Raw genomic sequence first — 16,843 nt, forward strand, 5'->3', positions numbered from 1 at the left:
CTGATTTTTTGATTTACTGTAGAGATGAGGTCTTGCTGCCCAGGTGGGTCTCGAACCCGTGGGCTCAGGCAATCCACTCACCTCAGCCTCCCAAAGGCGCGGGATTACAGGCTGAGCCACCGAGCCCGGCTTCGGCATCCATTTTGAAAAATATTTGTGAAGATTGCTGGAGTTCTTTCTCTGGTCTTTTTCTCCAGCATTATAAACCACCTATTGTAGCTTCTTCAGTCCCTTTGCAACTTAACTTCTGTCTCCTCAGGTAAGCAAAACATTCATGGCATTCCCCTTCCTGTATGGTGAACTTCAAAGTGCCTCCAAGAAGAAAATGGGTAGCAGTAAAGTCTACCTCGTTGATTTCCTTTTCTTAGATGCACCCGTCCTCTACTGCCCATTAGGTGATATCTGAAAACAGATTATTTTATCCAGTCTAGTTGTTTATAGCAGGAGGGCAAATCTATTTTCAGGTCCTCTGTTATGACCAGAAGCAAACTCTGTTTTTCTTTGAATATTCTTTTTTCTGTTGATTGTAAAAGTAGAGATAATCCATGTGGAAGTTTTTGGGACAATGGAATTTTCTGTATCATTTGTATTTACTCCACTCAGCCGTTAGTTTAGAGCTGCTGTCCACATGCAGTACCTGTGATGGAGGAACTTCCCTTTTCCCTTACCTTGTGTCTCCTGTCAAAGGACCTTTCTATATATACTAGCGCCGTTATCCTCTCTCTGAACTTCCTTACTCATCCCCCACGCATGGGCAATCATTAATAAGCGAATGCACAGAAAGGAATGGAAAGTTTAAGGTTTACCTACGAGTAGGCCATACTTGTAAGTCAGCTAACCACCTGGAGGTTATTTTCACATCTTTTCTAACAAGAGCAATCAGGAGAGGCCTTTGTCTGTGGCTGAGTACATTTGAAGCATTCAGTTCAGAGAAGACTTTGGGAGGGCTATGTGGTTACCTATACCTCTTGGCTTCTCAGTTAGTCTCAAATTTGGAGGAGTAAATACAGGACTTCCTCTCAAACCCAGTGACACCACAGATACCCATGTTTTTCATTTAACATTATATCAAGCTGCTAAATATTTTTCACTTTGAGGAATGAAAGTGAAAAAGTGTATGCCCTCAGTGATGTCTAGGCAAGCAGTGACCAGGGGTGTGACACAGGGCACAAAGCCGTCTCTCTTGGAGTCGTTTAGTCTCTGTTTTCAGCGTTGCATCTCTCTGTGACCTCAAGTCTAATTTTCAGCTGCTGCATCTGGGCCCTTCAGCCCCTCCACCGGCTGGTAAGTTCAGGTGCTGAGCATGTCTGCTGCCTCAGTGATGTTTCCGGTTACAGAGCCTTGTGCTTTTTTCCTTAGCACGAGGTGATGAGGATGCAAAGCAGGACGGCAATGTGAACAGCGACTAGGAAGCAAGAGGAGGGAGGTGGAAAAGGACGACAGATTTACATGTAACAGATAGATATGTGTAAGACAGCTTGTGTAAGACCTATGTGGATGTCCTGCTTGAAGTAGGTAAAAGATGGAGTTACATGGCCAGAAGAGAAGACATAGAGGAGGAAAGATGAAAAAACTACCACCACTGATTCCCATAAGGCTATAGGGATGCTAATATTTACTCTTGGGCTGTAGGTAGTGTAGATATTCTAAATGATAAACAATAAAATTTCAGTTTCAGTGATGCCGAATCAAGGTTTTATTTAGTTCATATCAAGATACATATAACAGTAACACTTTTTTTGTTCACAGTAACATTTCAATAAAATTATTTGCTTTATTGAGATTTCTTGAATTTAGATTAGAGTTTTGAGTATTCTTATTAAAAAGAATTATTTTCTTCTTTGATTTAATGCTTGATAAATTTTCTCTAGTTATTGCTCCTGATTTAGGCTATTTGTGACATGTTTCTGATTCATTAGATGAAATTCAAAGAGAATATATTATCTTAGTACTGAATATCAGAATTCTTTCCTTTCTCATTACTTTTTTAGATTTAATTTTGTTTTAAAGATGTGTGGAGTACAATTCAGGATTATGTATACAAGTGGACATCATACGGGGAAAGTTTGGGCCTCCCTTTTGTCGCCACTTTGCCTGGTTTGAGATCAGGTATCTTTACTGATGTTATGTCTCCCCCACCACCCCTGCAGTAACCCACTACTACTAATCCCTTTCTTACTGCATCATGGAAAATGTTCAGGGTCCACTTATAAGTGAGAACATGTGGTACTCAGTTCTTTGTTTCCGTGATAGATCTCTGAGTATTATAGACTCTAAATCCGTCCAAATTGCTGTGAAGTCCATGTGTTTGTCCTTGTTTATAACTGTGTTATATTCCATCATGTATGTATACCACATTTTCTTTTAATCCACTCCACTTTTGATGGACAGCATGGTTGGTTCTATGATTTTGCTATTATGAATAGTGCTACAGTGAACATGCATGTACACTTATCTTTTCTGTAGAATGATTTGAGTTCCTCCAGGTGTATTCCTAGTAGGGGAATTGCTGAGTCATATGGAAAGCCAGTTTCTAGTTCTTTTTGAAATTGTCACACTGTTTTCCATAGAGATTGAATTGGATTGCATTTCCAACAGCATTCTCTTTTCTCTGCATCCTCGCCAGCATCTGAGGTTGTTTGTTTTATTAATGATGACCACTCTTTCTGGGTTTAGGTGGTATCTCAGTTAGGTTATGATTTGCATTTCTCTGATGATTAGCAAGGCTGAGCACTTTTTCATGTGTCTGTCTTTTGCCTGCTTTTTTTTTAGGCTTCTTGATATTTTTAAGTATTATACTTTTTTATTGTAAAGCTGTAGGGTACAATTCAGGGTTAGGGATACAAATGTTCATTATGCAGGTGCCCTTGCTGATGAGGTGGGCCCTGTCCCTCAGCAGTTTCTCACTATGGCTATCCTGCCCCTACCCTGCTCCTCCCCACTGTTTCTCACTACTGCCAATCCCTTTCTTAGGGCATCATGATAATTGTTCAAGGTCCTCTTATGAGTGAGAGCCATGTAGTGCTCAGTTCTTGGTTTCTGTGATATCACCGGTATTATAGACTCTAAGTCTATTCATAATTTTGTCCTTTGTAGCTACATAATATTCCTTTGTGTATATGTACCACATTTTTTTCCCATTCAGTTCTTTTTCAATGGGCAGCATGGTTGGTTCCATGTTTTTGCTATTGTGAATAATGCTGTGGTAAACATGCATGTGCAGGTGTCTTTTTCATAGAGTGATTGGAGTTCCTCCGGGTGTATTCCCAGTAGAGGAACGATGGGTCTTAGGGAAGGTTGATTTTTAGACCTTTTAGGAATTGCCAAGCGGTTTTCCACAGAGGTTGTCCTAGCTTACACTCCCACCCACAGTGTGGAAGTGTTCCCTTCTCCCCGCGTCCTCTCCAGCCTCTGTTGTGTTTTGAGTTATCGATGACGGCCACCCTGACTGGAGTGAGGGGGCGTCTCGGCGTGGTTTTGACTTGCATTCCCGTGATGACTGGTGAGGCTGTGCATGTTTCCCTGCGTCTGTCGGCTGCTCGTGTGTCTTCTTCGGAGCCATGTCTGTTGTCTCTTGCCCACTTTGTCATGGGGCTGTTTGTTTCTTTCTTTTCGGCACTTTTGAGTTCCTCGTAGATCCTCGATGTTAGACCTCTGTCAAATATACAGTTGGCAAATATTTTTCCCCATTCTGTGGGCTGTCTTCCCCACTCTCTTGATGGTTTTTTGTTTTGCCCACTTTTTAGTGGGGCTGTTTGTTTTTTCCTTTTGGCACATTTGAGTTCCTTGTAGATCCTGGATGTTATGCCTTTGTCAGATGCACAGTTGGCAGACATTTTTTCCCTTTCTGTTGACTGTCTCTTGCTCTCTTAATGGTTTCTTTTGCTTTGCAGAAGCTTTTCAATTTAATGAGTTCCCATTTATCTCTTATGGCATGGGCTTTTGATCAAGAATTAGTTGCCTATCCCAATTTCCATAAGGGTGTTGCCTATGTTTTCTAAGATTCTTATAATTTGAGGTTTTGCATTTAGGGCTTTGATCCATTTAGCATGGATTTTTGTGTATGGGGATAGGTAGGGGTCCTGTTTCAATCTTCTGCATGTGGTCAGCCAGTTTTCCCAGCACCATTTATTGAGTAGATTCTCCTGTTTCCAGTGGTTGTTGGTAGAGGCTTTCTTGAAGATAGGTTGGTTGAGAAATTGAGATTTTGCTTCCAGAGTCTCTATCTTGTTTCATTGGTCCATATGACTGTTTTTGTACCAAGACAAGAATATTTTGATAGTGTAGCCTTATAGTAAAGTTTAAAGTCTAGAAGTGTGATACCTCCTGCTTTGTTTCTTTTGCTAAGGATTGTTTTTGCTATTCATGTTCATTTATGTTTTCATATGAATTTTTGTGTTTCATTTCCAGGTCTGAGAAAAATGATGTTGGTAACTTAATGGGTATTGCATTAAATCTGTAGATTACCTTTGGTAGGATGGGCATCTTCACAATGTTGATTCTTTCTATCCATGAGCATGAGTATTTTTCCATTTGTTTGTGTCTTCCTGAATTACTTTGAGCAGTGTTTTGTAGTTTTCACTGCAATGGTCTTTCACTTTTCTGTTTAAGAAGATGCCATGGTATTTCTTTTTTGTGTGTGTTCAGCTATAGTGAATGGGATTGTGCTTTTTATTTGGTTTTGTATCTGTGTTTTATTGGTGTATAAGAATGCAACTGTCTCTTACACATTTATTTTGTACCCTGAGACTTTGCCAAAGCCTTTTATCAGTGCAAGCAGGTTTTTGACAGATTCTCTTGGATTTTTGAGGTATAGAATCATATCATCAGCAAAGAGGGAACTTAACTTCTTCTTTTCGTATTTGGTAACCCCTGATTTTCTTCTCTTATCTGATTACTGTAGCTAGGACTTTCAACACAATGTTGGACAAGAGGAGTGAGAGTGGGCAGCCTTGTCTTGTTCCATTTTTCAGGGGATATGCTTCCAATTTCTGTCCATTTAGCAATATGGTTTCTGTGGGTTTATCATAGATGGCACTTACTATTTTGAGGTATGTTCCTTCAATGCCTAGGTATTTGAGATTTTTATCAAGAAGGGATGCTGGATTTTAGCAAAGGCTTTTTCTACATCTAATAAAATAATCGTGTATTTCTTGTTTTTCCATCTGTTCATGTATTTAACTACATTTATGGTCTTGTAGATTTGAACCAGCCCTGCATCCTGGGGTTTGTGAAGCCTACTTGGTCATGGTGGATGATTTTTGAGATGTATTGTTGGATCCAGGTTCTAGAATCTTGTTGAGAATTTTTACATCTGTGTTCATCGGGATATTGGCCTGTAGTTCTCTTTTTTTTATGAGTTCTTTGCCTTGTTTTGGTATCAGTGTGATGTTAGTTTCGTAAAATGATTTGGGGAGAATTTCATCTTTCTCAATTGCCTGGAATACTTTCAATAGGATTGGTATCAGCTCCTCCTTATATATTTTGTAGAACTCCACTGGAAAGTCATATGGTCCAGGGCTTTTTTTGGTAGGTAGTTTTCTTATGATGTAGTCAGTGGTTGTTATTAGTCTATTTAGTGTCTCAGTGTCTTCTTGTTTCAACCTTGGGTGGTTCTGTGATGTCACAAAATCCTCCCTTTCATTAAAGTTATCAAGTTTTGACCAGGCTCCGTGGCTCAGCCTGTAATCTCACACGTTGGGAGGCCGAGGTGAGTGAATTGCCTGAACCTGTGGGTTCAAGACCCACCCGGGCAACTTGGTGAGACCTCATCTCTACAGTAAATCAAAAAAATTAGCCGGGCGTGGTAGCGCGCGCCTGTAGTTCCAGCTACTTGGAAGGCTGAGGCGGAAGGATTGCTGGAGCCCAGCAGGTCGAGGCTGCAGTGGCTGGGAGTGGCCACTGCACTCCAGTCTGGGCAACTGAGTGGGACTGCAGCTCAAATAAATAAATAAATAAATAAATAATTAAAAAAAGTTATCAAGTTTCCATACAGGTATGCAAAGTGATCTCTGATAATCTTTTGTTTATCTTTGGGGTCAGTTGTGATTTGATCTTTTGCATTTCTGAATGTGTTTTTTGGGGGGTCTTTTTTTTTTTTCTTTTTCTTGGTCATTCTGACTATGGGTCCATCAATCTTGTTTATTCTTTAAAGAACCAGGCTTTTGTTATGGTCTTTTTTCTATGATATTTTTAACTTCTGTGTCCTGTACTTGGGTTTTGTTTTGGTGATCTGAATTCTTCTGCTATAGTTAGAGTTTTTGTAGTCTTGTCTTTCCAGCTTCCTTAGGTGATTTATTAGGCTATTTTGTGATCTATTTTCTCGATGTGTGTTTATAGAGTTATAAATTCCCCTATTAGAACTGATTTCATGACATCTTTGAGATTTTGGTAAGATGTTTCTTTGTTTTTTATTTGTTTCTAGGAATATTTTAATTTCTGTGCTTAACCAGTAGTGTTCAGCATTGTGGTATTTAGTATTCATTTCTTTGTGAGTTTTGGGGAAATTTTGTTGGTATTGATATTATTTATATTCCACTGTGATCTGAGAAGGTGCATTGCAGTATTTCAATCTTAATGAAATTTGTTTATGATTGATTTATGACTGAGGTTGTGGTTAACTGTGGAGTACATTCCATGTGTTGATGAGTAGAATGTATATATTCTATGGTTTTTGGGTGGAGTGTTCTGCGGGTATCTATTAATTCCTTTTGGTCAAGTGTCAAGTTGAGGTTCTGGATCTCTTTGTTAATTTTTTGTCTCAGTGATCTATCTAGGGTTGTTAGTGGGATATTTATGTCCCAACTATTAGTGTTGGAGTCAATATCTTTTAGTTTACTTAGTAGTTGCTTTATAAATGCTGGTGTTCCTGTGTTGGGTACACATATGTTTAGGATGGATGGATATTTCTTGTTGATGGATAGAACCGTTTATCATTATTTAGTGTCCCTTCGTATGTTTTAAAATTTTTGATAGCTTAAAGGTTGTTTTGTCTGATATTAAGATTACAACTCCTGCCTTCTTTTGTTATTCATTGATTTTCTATCTTCTAACTTTTAGTCTATGCATGTCCCTTCTGATGAGATGAGTTTTCTGTGTTCAGCAGATTATTAGGTCATGGTTTTTTATTCAGTTTGCCATTCTGTCTTTTCAATGGTGCATTTAGTCCATTCAGATTCAGACTGATTATTGAAATGTGATTGTTTATCCTCATTATTAGATTCTTATAAAGTTTTTTCTTTGTTTTATTTTAACTTTTGTGTTGACCTATGTGTGTGTTTTCAAGTTTGTGGTTGTGTTGTATTCTCTGTTGATTCTGTGTTCTGTTCTCTGGGGAAGTGCGTTGTCATTCTTTTTTTTTTTCTTTCTTTCTTCTGTGCTTAATACCTTTTAAAGCATATCCTGTAGGGCTAGACTGGAAGCTGTATAATCTCTTGGGATTAGATGTCTGGAAAGGGTTTTAGGTCTCCATCATTGATGAAGCTGGCTTGGCTCAGTTGGAACCGAGGCTGGTTAATTTTTGGGGGGGGGGGGTTAATGTTGTTTTTTTTTTTTTGAGGGTTTTGAATATTGAACTCCAGTTCCTTCTAGCTTGTAGTGTTTCTGCTGATATGTCTACTGCTATTCTGTTTGGTTTTCTCCGGTAGATAGTCTGACCTGTCTCTCCTGCTGCCATTATGATTTAATCTTTTGTGCCTACCTTATCTAGGCAAATTATTGTCTGTCTAGGGGTTGGTCTTTTCATTTGATTTCTTGCAGATGTTCTCTGTATGTCTTGTGTTTAGGTAGTCACATCTCTGGTGAGATGGGAAAAGTTATCTTGGATAACCTCCTGGAATACTTGCTCCAAGGTGTTCTCCATTTCTCTTCCTTCCTCTGGGATACCAATCAGGCATAGGTTTGGCCTCTTGACATAATTGCACATCTCTTGGAAGCTTTGTTCTTTCTTTCTGAATTTTCTTTCTATATTTTTTACAGATCCGGTTAATTCCATGTTTTGATCTTCAAGTTCTGAGATTCCTTCTTCTTCTTGATTAATTCTGCTTTCAGTGCTTGTCATCTTGTTATTTATTTTCTGGATGAAATTTTTTATGACTCACATCTCTATTACAAGTTCTTTCAGTGTTGCATTTTGTCTTTCTTGAGCCTCATTCACTCTTTCCATCCTTTCCCTAATCCTTGTTGTATTCTGGGGCCAGACAGACGTTTTCTGTTTGTAACACTGGGAATTAACTGTGTCCTTCTGTTGACTTTTCCTTATTTGTGACAGTCTTTCTTTTCTCTTTAGTTTTGTTATTCAGTGGCAGTGGGAGAGGCTTTTATTTCTGATGTTTTCTCAGCCCTGTATTCTTTCCTGATCAGAGCTCTGAATTTGTTCTATTTTGAATCAGGGCTGTTGGTGGGAAGTTTTGCTGCCTCTTGTAGTTTTGAGAGTCAAATTAGGTGGAGGATGGGGAGCTAGGATTCAGAAACTACTTGTAAATCACAATGTTCACTTATTATGGTATGGGTTTCCTGAGACTCACTCCCTACTGCCATTCTATTTGACAGTGCAGTGGTATGTGTGTGTATCCTCTGAATCCAAGATGCATTAAGAATATTGAGGAGAATAGACAAAGGAGAATGAAATAATACTTTCAAAAAGAAAAGAAAAAAACATGGAAAAGCAATAGTAGAAACCAGAGCAGAAGACACACACACACACAAACACACACACATATAAACATATGCACACGCATGCATGAAAACTAACTGGGGGAAAAAAAGCAAAACAAAAGAAACAGACAAAACCAGGAAAAGCGAACACACATGTGTATACCCAACTCAAAACACAAGGAGAAGATAAAAAGAAATGAGATTTTTTTAAAAAGCATTAATATCAAACCCTCATGCATACATTCACACTCATTAAACTAAAAAAAGAGAAGAAGAAAAAAATAAAAACCTTACAGATGAACACTTAATCACATACACCTATAATCAGAACACAGAAAAACACAAAAAGGAAAAAAGGAGACATAAGGGAAAAAAAGTGTGGGGAATCCAGATCAAACCTTACATACACATTCATGCATAAAGGAAAAACTAAAAATAGTTAAAATCAAGCAAATAAACAAAAAAGCAAAAAACAAAAACCAACCTGCCCTCTTGTGGCAGGTTCTGTAATCGTTCCTCTCAACTGCTCACAGGCAAGCACCTCTCCTGCCTTCTGGGGGGCCGTGGCCTTATTCACAGTTGCCCGTGTCCGGCTGGGGAAGGAGGAGGAGGCTGTGGGGATGGTGTGGCTTCAGTCCCCACTTTCACTCTCTTATGGCCGTGGGAATTCTCTCCAGTGGGGGGTGTGGGATTGTCTCTTCCCTAGGCTTGTTCTGGATTAGAGTCCGCCTGTCACGGCTGACACCCAGCTCTGCCTGGGTTCGTCCCTCTCTGTTGTCCACCAGCTGTGCCGGTCTGATGTTCAGAGGATTGCTGGGAAGGAGAGGGTTTGGTCAGCCCCAGTCTCACCACTGCTCTCTTTAGGGGTCTTCCTTGTCCTCTTTTGATCACACCCTTTGTCCTGCAGCTGGATCAGTGTGGAGGGCTGGGCGCCTGAGACTCATCACTTACTCTGTCCCTCTGGAGTTAGGCTTTCAGGATCTTCCCACTGGGTCGTGATCACCCCCTGAGCAGTTCATCCTCTGGTCACAGAGATCAGGTCTGTCGGTCGGTGGTGAGTAAGCCAGAGCACTTTCCTGCTCAGTTTTCAAGATGGTTTCAGGGGGCCTCTTTCGCCTTCTCCAGGGTGGTGCCTCTGGCCTCCCTTGCTGTGCTTCCTCCATGCCCTTGATGCCAGTGTCCGACCAGGTCCTGCAGTGGTGAGGCGGAGCCTAGAGCTGGCAGTCCCTTGGCAACTTCTTCCTGGGAGGGGTTTGTTGGTTTTAAAAAAGTGGCACTTGTTTTATGTGCCCCAGGAACTGTTGGGGACCAAGCAGAGCAACTGTGGCACCAGCCACCTCGTCGTGAGAGCCCCGGACACTTGCTCCCGAGTCCCCACTCAGTCAGCCATTCACAAGCCCACTTTCTTAGACATGCATGCAAAATGTCCTATACACTAACTCACTCACACTGGTACTCATGTAGTCTGACTAGCTCCGCTGCCATCTCCCACAGTCTACCTAGTAGTCTTCCAATAAAATAATTTGGTTTGTAGGTCTATTTTTGTGAGTACATGTATGCTTGGTATATGTATTTGTGTGTTTCATGTGTTTGTTTGTGTCCAGTTTTCATATAAAAAGGCTTTGTGTAACCTAAATGTCAAATAGGGAATTTACATAAACTATGTTTTTATATGTAGTATCATTTTATATATGATAACCATGAGGACCATGTGACAATACATAGCAGTTTTTTCAAGGCTAAATAGCGCTGAAATTTTGACCAAAGAAGTGTATATGTTGATTAGAATGCTATTATAATCTTTGTGTGAATGTATATATGTATATTTATGTGACATGTAGGTGTCATGTGAGCAGTGGCATTGTCATAGCCACACAGGAGGATCTGCATATGTGTTTAATGAATGGAATTTTACAAAGGTTTGGTGGAAGGTTAAATCAAAATAATTGTGTTATGCTGGAAAAACTTTGATTTTTAGAACCTGTTAGTATAAGGATTCTTCCTTTCTTTTTTATGATTTTATTCTTTTTAAGAAAAAGGTAAGACGTGGCTCGTTGAAACCCTTCTAGTATATCGTTGACCATGGTCGCTTCCTTTAGGATTCATAAGCCTAACGTAGAACTTAGGTGGATGATTTTGTGGTGTTAGTGTTCCCAGAACCAATCGGGTTTATGGCAGAACTGATCGAGCCTTTGACTCAATCATTTCAAAAGCTTGGGTTTTTTTGACCCCAAAAATGTCTTCCAAGAAACGTGGTATGAATTCATTTAATAAAAGGTATGAATTCATGTGGCTACTGATTCCCCCATATTCTTCTTTAAAATAAGAGAACATCTTTGTTTTTTCTCCTTTGAATTTTTAAATACATATGTGTCTGTATGGTACATATGTATATATCCGTTTTAAATAACTCCTAACTCTTAATACATTAGTCATTGATTTTTTAAGTAAAAAATCTCATGGAGCTGAGTACCTTTAAAGCTACATAATTAACAGACTCTGCTATGTATTCTGAGATTACTTAGAAAGAAGAAAAGTTAAGGTTTTTGTAAAAGTAATTTCAGTTTTTGCATTGTTGATATTTGTCATTTGATATTGGAATCCATTCTTAAATGTGTTCATGTTATACATCATTTTAATGAGCATTTTTCACTTTATATTTTTGTGCTAATGACTTATTACTTGCTGTTTCTTTTATATTTATTTTAGACTATGGAAATAATGTTAGACAAAAACCAAATTTGAATGATTTTCTTATTTGAGTTGAAAATTTTTCATTAAGCAGTGGAGGAGATAACTTGTAACATCAACGACGCATTTGGCCTAGGGACTTCTAACAGACATACAGTGTAGTGGTGGTTTAAGGAGTTTTGCAAAGGAGATGAGAGCCATGAAGATGAGGAGCCTAGTGGCCCACCATCGGAAATTGACAACAACCAATTGAGAGCAATCATTGAAGCTGATCCTCTGCAACTACACGAGACGTTGCTGAAGGACTCAGTGTTGATCATCCTCCAGTAGTTCGGCATTTGAAGCATATTGGGAAGGTGAAAACTTGATAAGTGGGTGCCTCATGAGCTGACCAAAGACAGGAAGAAACGTCGTTTCAAAGTGTTATAGTCCATAATTCTATGCAGCACCAACGAACCATTTCTCAATCAGGTTGTGATGTGCAACAAAAAGCGGATTGTGTCTGAAAACCAGCAATGATCAGCTCAGTGGCTGGACCGAGAAGACGCTCCAAAGCGCTTCCCAAAACCACACTTGCAGTAACAAAAGGTCATGGTCACTGTTTGGTGATCTGCTGCCGATCTGATCCATTGAATTCTGGGAAAACCATTACATCTGAGAGGTGTGCTCAGCAAATTGATGAGATGCACCAAAAACTGCAATGCCGACAGCCTGCATTGGTCAACAGAAAGGGCTCAGTTCTTCTCCATGACAACGCTCAGCGCTCAATGCTTCGAAAGTTGAACGAACTGGGCTATGAAGTTTGGCCTCATCCACCATATTCTCCTGACCTCTCACCAGCTACCACTTCTTCAAGCATCTCAACAACGTTTTGCAGGGACAGTGTGTCTACAACCAGCAGGATCCAGAAAATGCTTTCCAAGAGTTCATTGAATCCCGAAGCATGAATTTTTATGCTACAGAAACAAGCAAACTTATTTCTCATTAGCAAAATTGTGTTGATTATAATGGTTCCTATTTTGGTTAATAAAGATGTGTTTGAACCTAGATATAATGATTTAAAGTTTATGATCCAAAACTACAGTTACTTTTGCACCAACCTAATGTATTTTAGTCATAATACTGTTTTTAGCCCTATTCATTATTTTCATTGTAGGCTGGAGAAACTCCATCTCCATTCCCCTAAGACCCTGGTGGGTTCGGAGAATTAAATTGACTTAGCATAGATTAACAGGAGAAAAGCATACTACAAGTTTTATGTGGCGCTAGAGTCCTCTTACAGAAATGAAAACCTCAAAGGAGCAATTAGAGTCAGTTACTTATATACTGAATTTATTTATTTATTTATTTATTTGAGTTGGAGTCTCACTCTGTCTCCCAGGCTGGAGTGCAGCGGTATGCTCATGGCCACCACTGCTGGGCTCAGGTGATCCTTCTGCTCAGCCTTCCAAGTAGCTGGAACCATAGGCATGTGCCACCACGCCCGGCTAATTTTTTCATTTGTTGTAGAGACGCGATCTTACCATGTTGCTCAGACTGGTCTTGAACCCCTGAGCTCAGGCAATCCTCTTGCCTCTGCCTACCAAAGAGCTGAGATTATAGGCTTGAGCCACCGCACCTGGCCTATATACTGAATTTAACAATAATAATAAACTGTGGAAATGTGACTAGATTATATGGGGAAGATTAAAAGATTAGAGTTATTCTAATAAGGTTTGTACACTATTCTGTGGTTCAACTTCTCATCCCTGAAAATAAGGATGTTGTCTTTTCTTCCAGTATAGGGAGAATGTCTTTCACATGAGAATTTCATCTTCTGACCAGCATTAGGGTCAAAGTGATCATGCATCTGCTGTTTTTGCACCGTGTATAAAGTAAATATGCCCGAATAGCATATTGTAACCCCTTCGTCAGTATAATTTTTTTCAAGAAGAGGAACTTAATGATTGACTAAAGATTTCCTACACTTACACATTCTTTTTGCTTTTAAAGAAATAAGTTAAATTGCACCTGAATGTACCTGAAGAATGAGCATAATGTTCGTGTTAATCTTATGAAACAAAATCTTAAGGTTCACATTGTCTGTTAAAAAACAGATACTCAGTAATGAGCCATGTTAGTATAAGAAAAAGACTATTCAAGAGTTATGGTTACCAGCCAGTAATCTATTCTATGAGTTTCTAATAAATCAATAATCTGTTTTATGTGTTTTTAATAAATAAGGCAAATAACAATTGATGGCATAAGATGTTCTTACAGAAAAATATCTGTCTTCCTTTGAAAGCCATATACTTTACTATTTTGGATTTTACAACTGTTTATATACTTAATGTAAATACATATTTTCAGTGTATCTAGCATCTTATAATGATATAACATGTTATCTTTTCGATCAGACAGTGATATTGGAAAGCTTTTATCACACTTCAAAATGTCTGATAAACAAGCTGAATGGATAGAAAGCTGCCGAAGACAATTCTGCAAAATGATGAAGAGCAAGCCTGATGTAATCAGTGGAGGCGGTGAGTGTGTTGTTTCTGGTGTGTGTGTGTTTTGTTATGAAAATTATGTTAATAGAAGCTTTGATTCCTAAAGATTAATTAGTACTGGCATGTCTGGAAAACACAATGCTGATTGCAGAAGTTCACTGACTTCTGAGAAACTTGTGATTCTGAGAGAACAAAAATTAAATTCTGAGAAAGTTTCCAGCTTTCTTTTTTTAAACTATCTAAACAATCTTTGTAAGCAGTGCTAGGACACTGACCGACCCTTTGCCTAGGCAGCAGTTTGATTGGTTTTGAGTTTTCACCTGAATGTACCATATTGCTGTCTTTCTAGCCATTTTATTGAATTTTTTACTGACATACTTATTTAGAGTCACCTCCATGTCCATCCAAATAAATTTAATTATTCTTAAGGAAATTTTGCTTGAAGGGAACAACTATGATTTCTAAATTAGTACTTGAATATTTATACTAAAGAAGTAAAGACTTACTTTCATGTAAAAAAATTAGCAAGTTTGTACTTTATATCAAATATTTAAGTGTACATTTGTCTTCTGAAATAATTTTAAAAATATAATTATTTATTTTTAATAAAGTAGAATGAAGTTTTAGGAAAAAGTTATAATGTTAGTATAAGCTAGAGTTCCTGAAAACTGTAATTTAAAAGTGATTGTCAGCAGGGTGTGGTGGCTTACACCTGTAATCCTAGCATTTTAGAAGGCCTAGGTGAGAGGATTGCTTGAACTCAGGAGTTTGAGACCAGCCTGGGCAACATAGCAAGACCTCACCTCTACAAAAAAAAAATCAGCTGGGTGTATGCCTGTAGTCCCAGCTACTTTTGGAGGCTGAGGTGACAAAAGGCTGAGGTTGAAACTGTGGTGAGCTGTGATCATGCAGCTGCTCTCCAGCCTGGGTGACAGAATGAGACCCCAAGTCAAAAAACAAAAAGTGATTGTCCACTTTATCAGACACATTTTATAGTTTTTGTATTTGTTTCATTTGTTAAAAAAACAAGAATGGAAATGTGCAAAAAGTTTATACTCTTAGTTGTTAGAAAAATTCTATATTCAGAGACTCATATGTGTGTGTACATATATATGTGTGTATGGGCAAAAAATCAAATACTACTCTCCAAAATTTGAGTATAAAGTGAGCAATTATCCTGTGTTTTGTCTTCCCAAGTATTTATAAGATATCTATGTTAAGTATATATTTATCATGGATTGTGTAATAGGGGATATTTTAAATAGACTGCATCTGTGTGTTTTGCACATAATAATGTACAGAACAAACAAGAAAGTAGCAGCTTTGAATGACGTTCAGTTTAGACCCGATAAGTAAGTGTGGAGTTCTGGGTTTATCTCTGTCCAACAGGGTAGTGATCAGACAAAAGAGGGTCACCTATTTAACTATTATTCCTCTGAAAAATTCATTCCTCTGAAACAGGACAATCAAGTAGAATGTTATCATTAAAACTGGACTGCTCTTGAAATCTTATACTTTACCTCGATATTCTGTCCACCATCAGACTTCAAGATATTTTCAGTAATAGACCTGGTACTCTGCCAGACATGGTCAAGTTGCTTGCGGAAAACCCAATTGCTGGTTACAGCAACATTATCAGATAGTCTACACCTCATAGATAAAGAAACTGAAGCCCACAGATTTTAGGTAATTAGCCCAGTTCATAGGAGAGCCAAGGGGTGAAGCCAGGCAACCTAAGACTGAAAAACTCTGCTCTTTATTGCTTTGCTATACTAACTCTTTGTACCTCCTCTTTATTACCAAATGTTTTACACATGGGAAACAACATTTACTGACTAAACACAAGTAAGCATAGCACTGGCTTAGATAGATTATGGTTAAATTTGTAGTATTTCCAACACCTTAAAACACACTTGTTCCCTGTTTATAAACTGAAGTGAAGTAATGTTGATGGTAAGCTTAATGCAAAAATATTAAACAAATCTATGCATCTGAGAGGTCAGCATGCTTCTTCACGTCATGTGTGCACATTCATGCACGTACTCACATGTGCAGTCTGGCTTTGTAGTCTGGCTCAGCTTGGGTTTTAAATATGAGCAGTCTACAGTGATCAAGAACTAAAAGTTTTTAAAATGTCATCACCTATTATGTAAGTTTCTCCTTAAGATGCTTGTATAATGTTCTGCAACACACAATAGATGCTATGCACATAGTTAATAAGTGTTTTTAATAAGTATAATGAGTGATGTATTAGTTTTAGTTTCTCTGGTAAATGCTAAAAGTCTAAATCCAAAAGCAAAAAAACCAAAGGCATTGAGTTCACAAGAATTTGTCGAGAACCTGCTTGTGACTTCTTGTTTTGCTTCCCACTTGTTGGCACCTGCTGTCCTTTATGGTGACGGTGAAGAGAGGGAGAACGATCCATTAATTGTTTCCCAATTGATTCAAACCCAGGCCATCGAAACAGACAGAAGGGGAGAAAATGCCCAACTTTACTTATACTGGTATTTCTGGAGTTTTCCTTCTAGGTAGGCCTTAAGTTTGTGAAAGGACCAGGTACACTTGCAGATTTCTGCATTCACTGAAGCAATAGATGACGTGACCTGGAGCTTCTCTCAAGATCGCAGAAATGAGGAGTCTTTCAAAATCCAAGTCAGATTCTTCTCTTTTGTGGCCTTAGTTTTGGTTTGACTCTCCTCTCCGCCCCTACACTAACTTGCAGAAAATCCAGTCGCTGTTTATAGCAACTTCATCAGATAGTCTACACCTCAAAGACAAAGATAAACTGAGAGAAACCAACTATATCCCAGGTCTTATTCATTTATTTATTTATGTATTTATTATTTAAGAAATTTTTATTTTAAAGATACAGGGTACAATTCAGGGTTAAGTACACAAGTGGTCATCGTACAGGTAAAGTTTGGGTCTCACTTTGGTCCCCACTTCACCTGGTTTGAGATCAGGTACGCTTATTGATGAAGTTTGTCGTCCCCCCCCCCCCCCCTGTT

General features: G+C 38.6%; 1 protein-coding gene across 1 annotated transcript in view; it reads left to right on the forward strand.

The window, feature by feature from the left end:
* The window catches only part of TBC1D32 (TBC1 domain family member 32), a 246,584-nt gene that overhangs the window by 178,297 nt on the left and 51,444 nt on the right, over positions 1-16,843 (forward strand). The window contains exon 24 of the mRNA XM_021710784.1: positions 13,743-13,868. Within this exon, the coding sequence (XP_021566459.1) occupies positions 13,743-13,868 (126 nt within the window). The remainder of the gene's footprint in view (positions 1-13,742; positions 13,869-16,843) is intronic.

The sequence above is a fragment of the Carlito syrichta genome, unplaced genomic scaffold (assembly GCF_000164805.1).
Source record: "Carlito syrichta isolate Samal-C Ts95f unplaced genomic scaffold, Tarsius_syrichta-2.0.1 Scaffold301536, whole genome shotgun sequence".
Classification (NCBI taxonomy): Eukaryota; Metazoa; Chordata; class Mammalia; order Primates; family Tarsiidae; genus Carlito; species Carlito syrichta.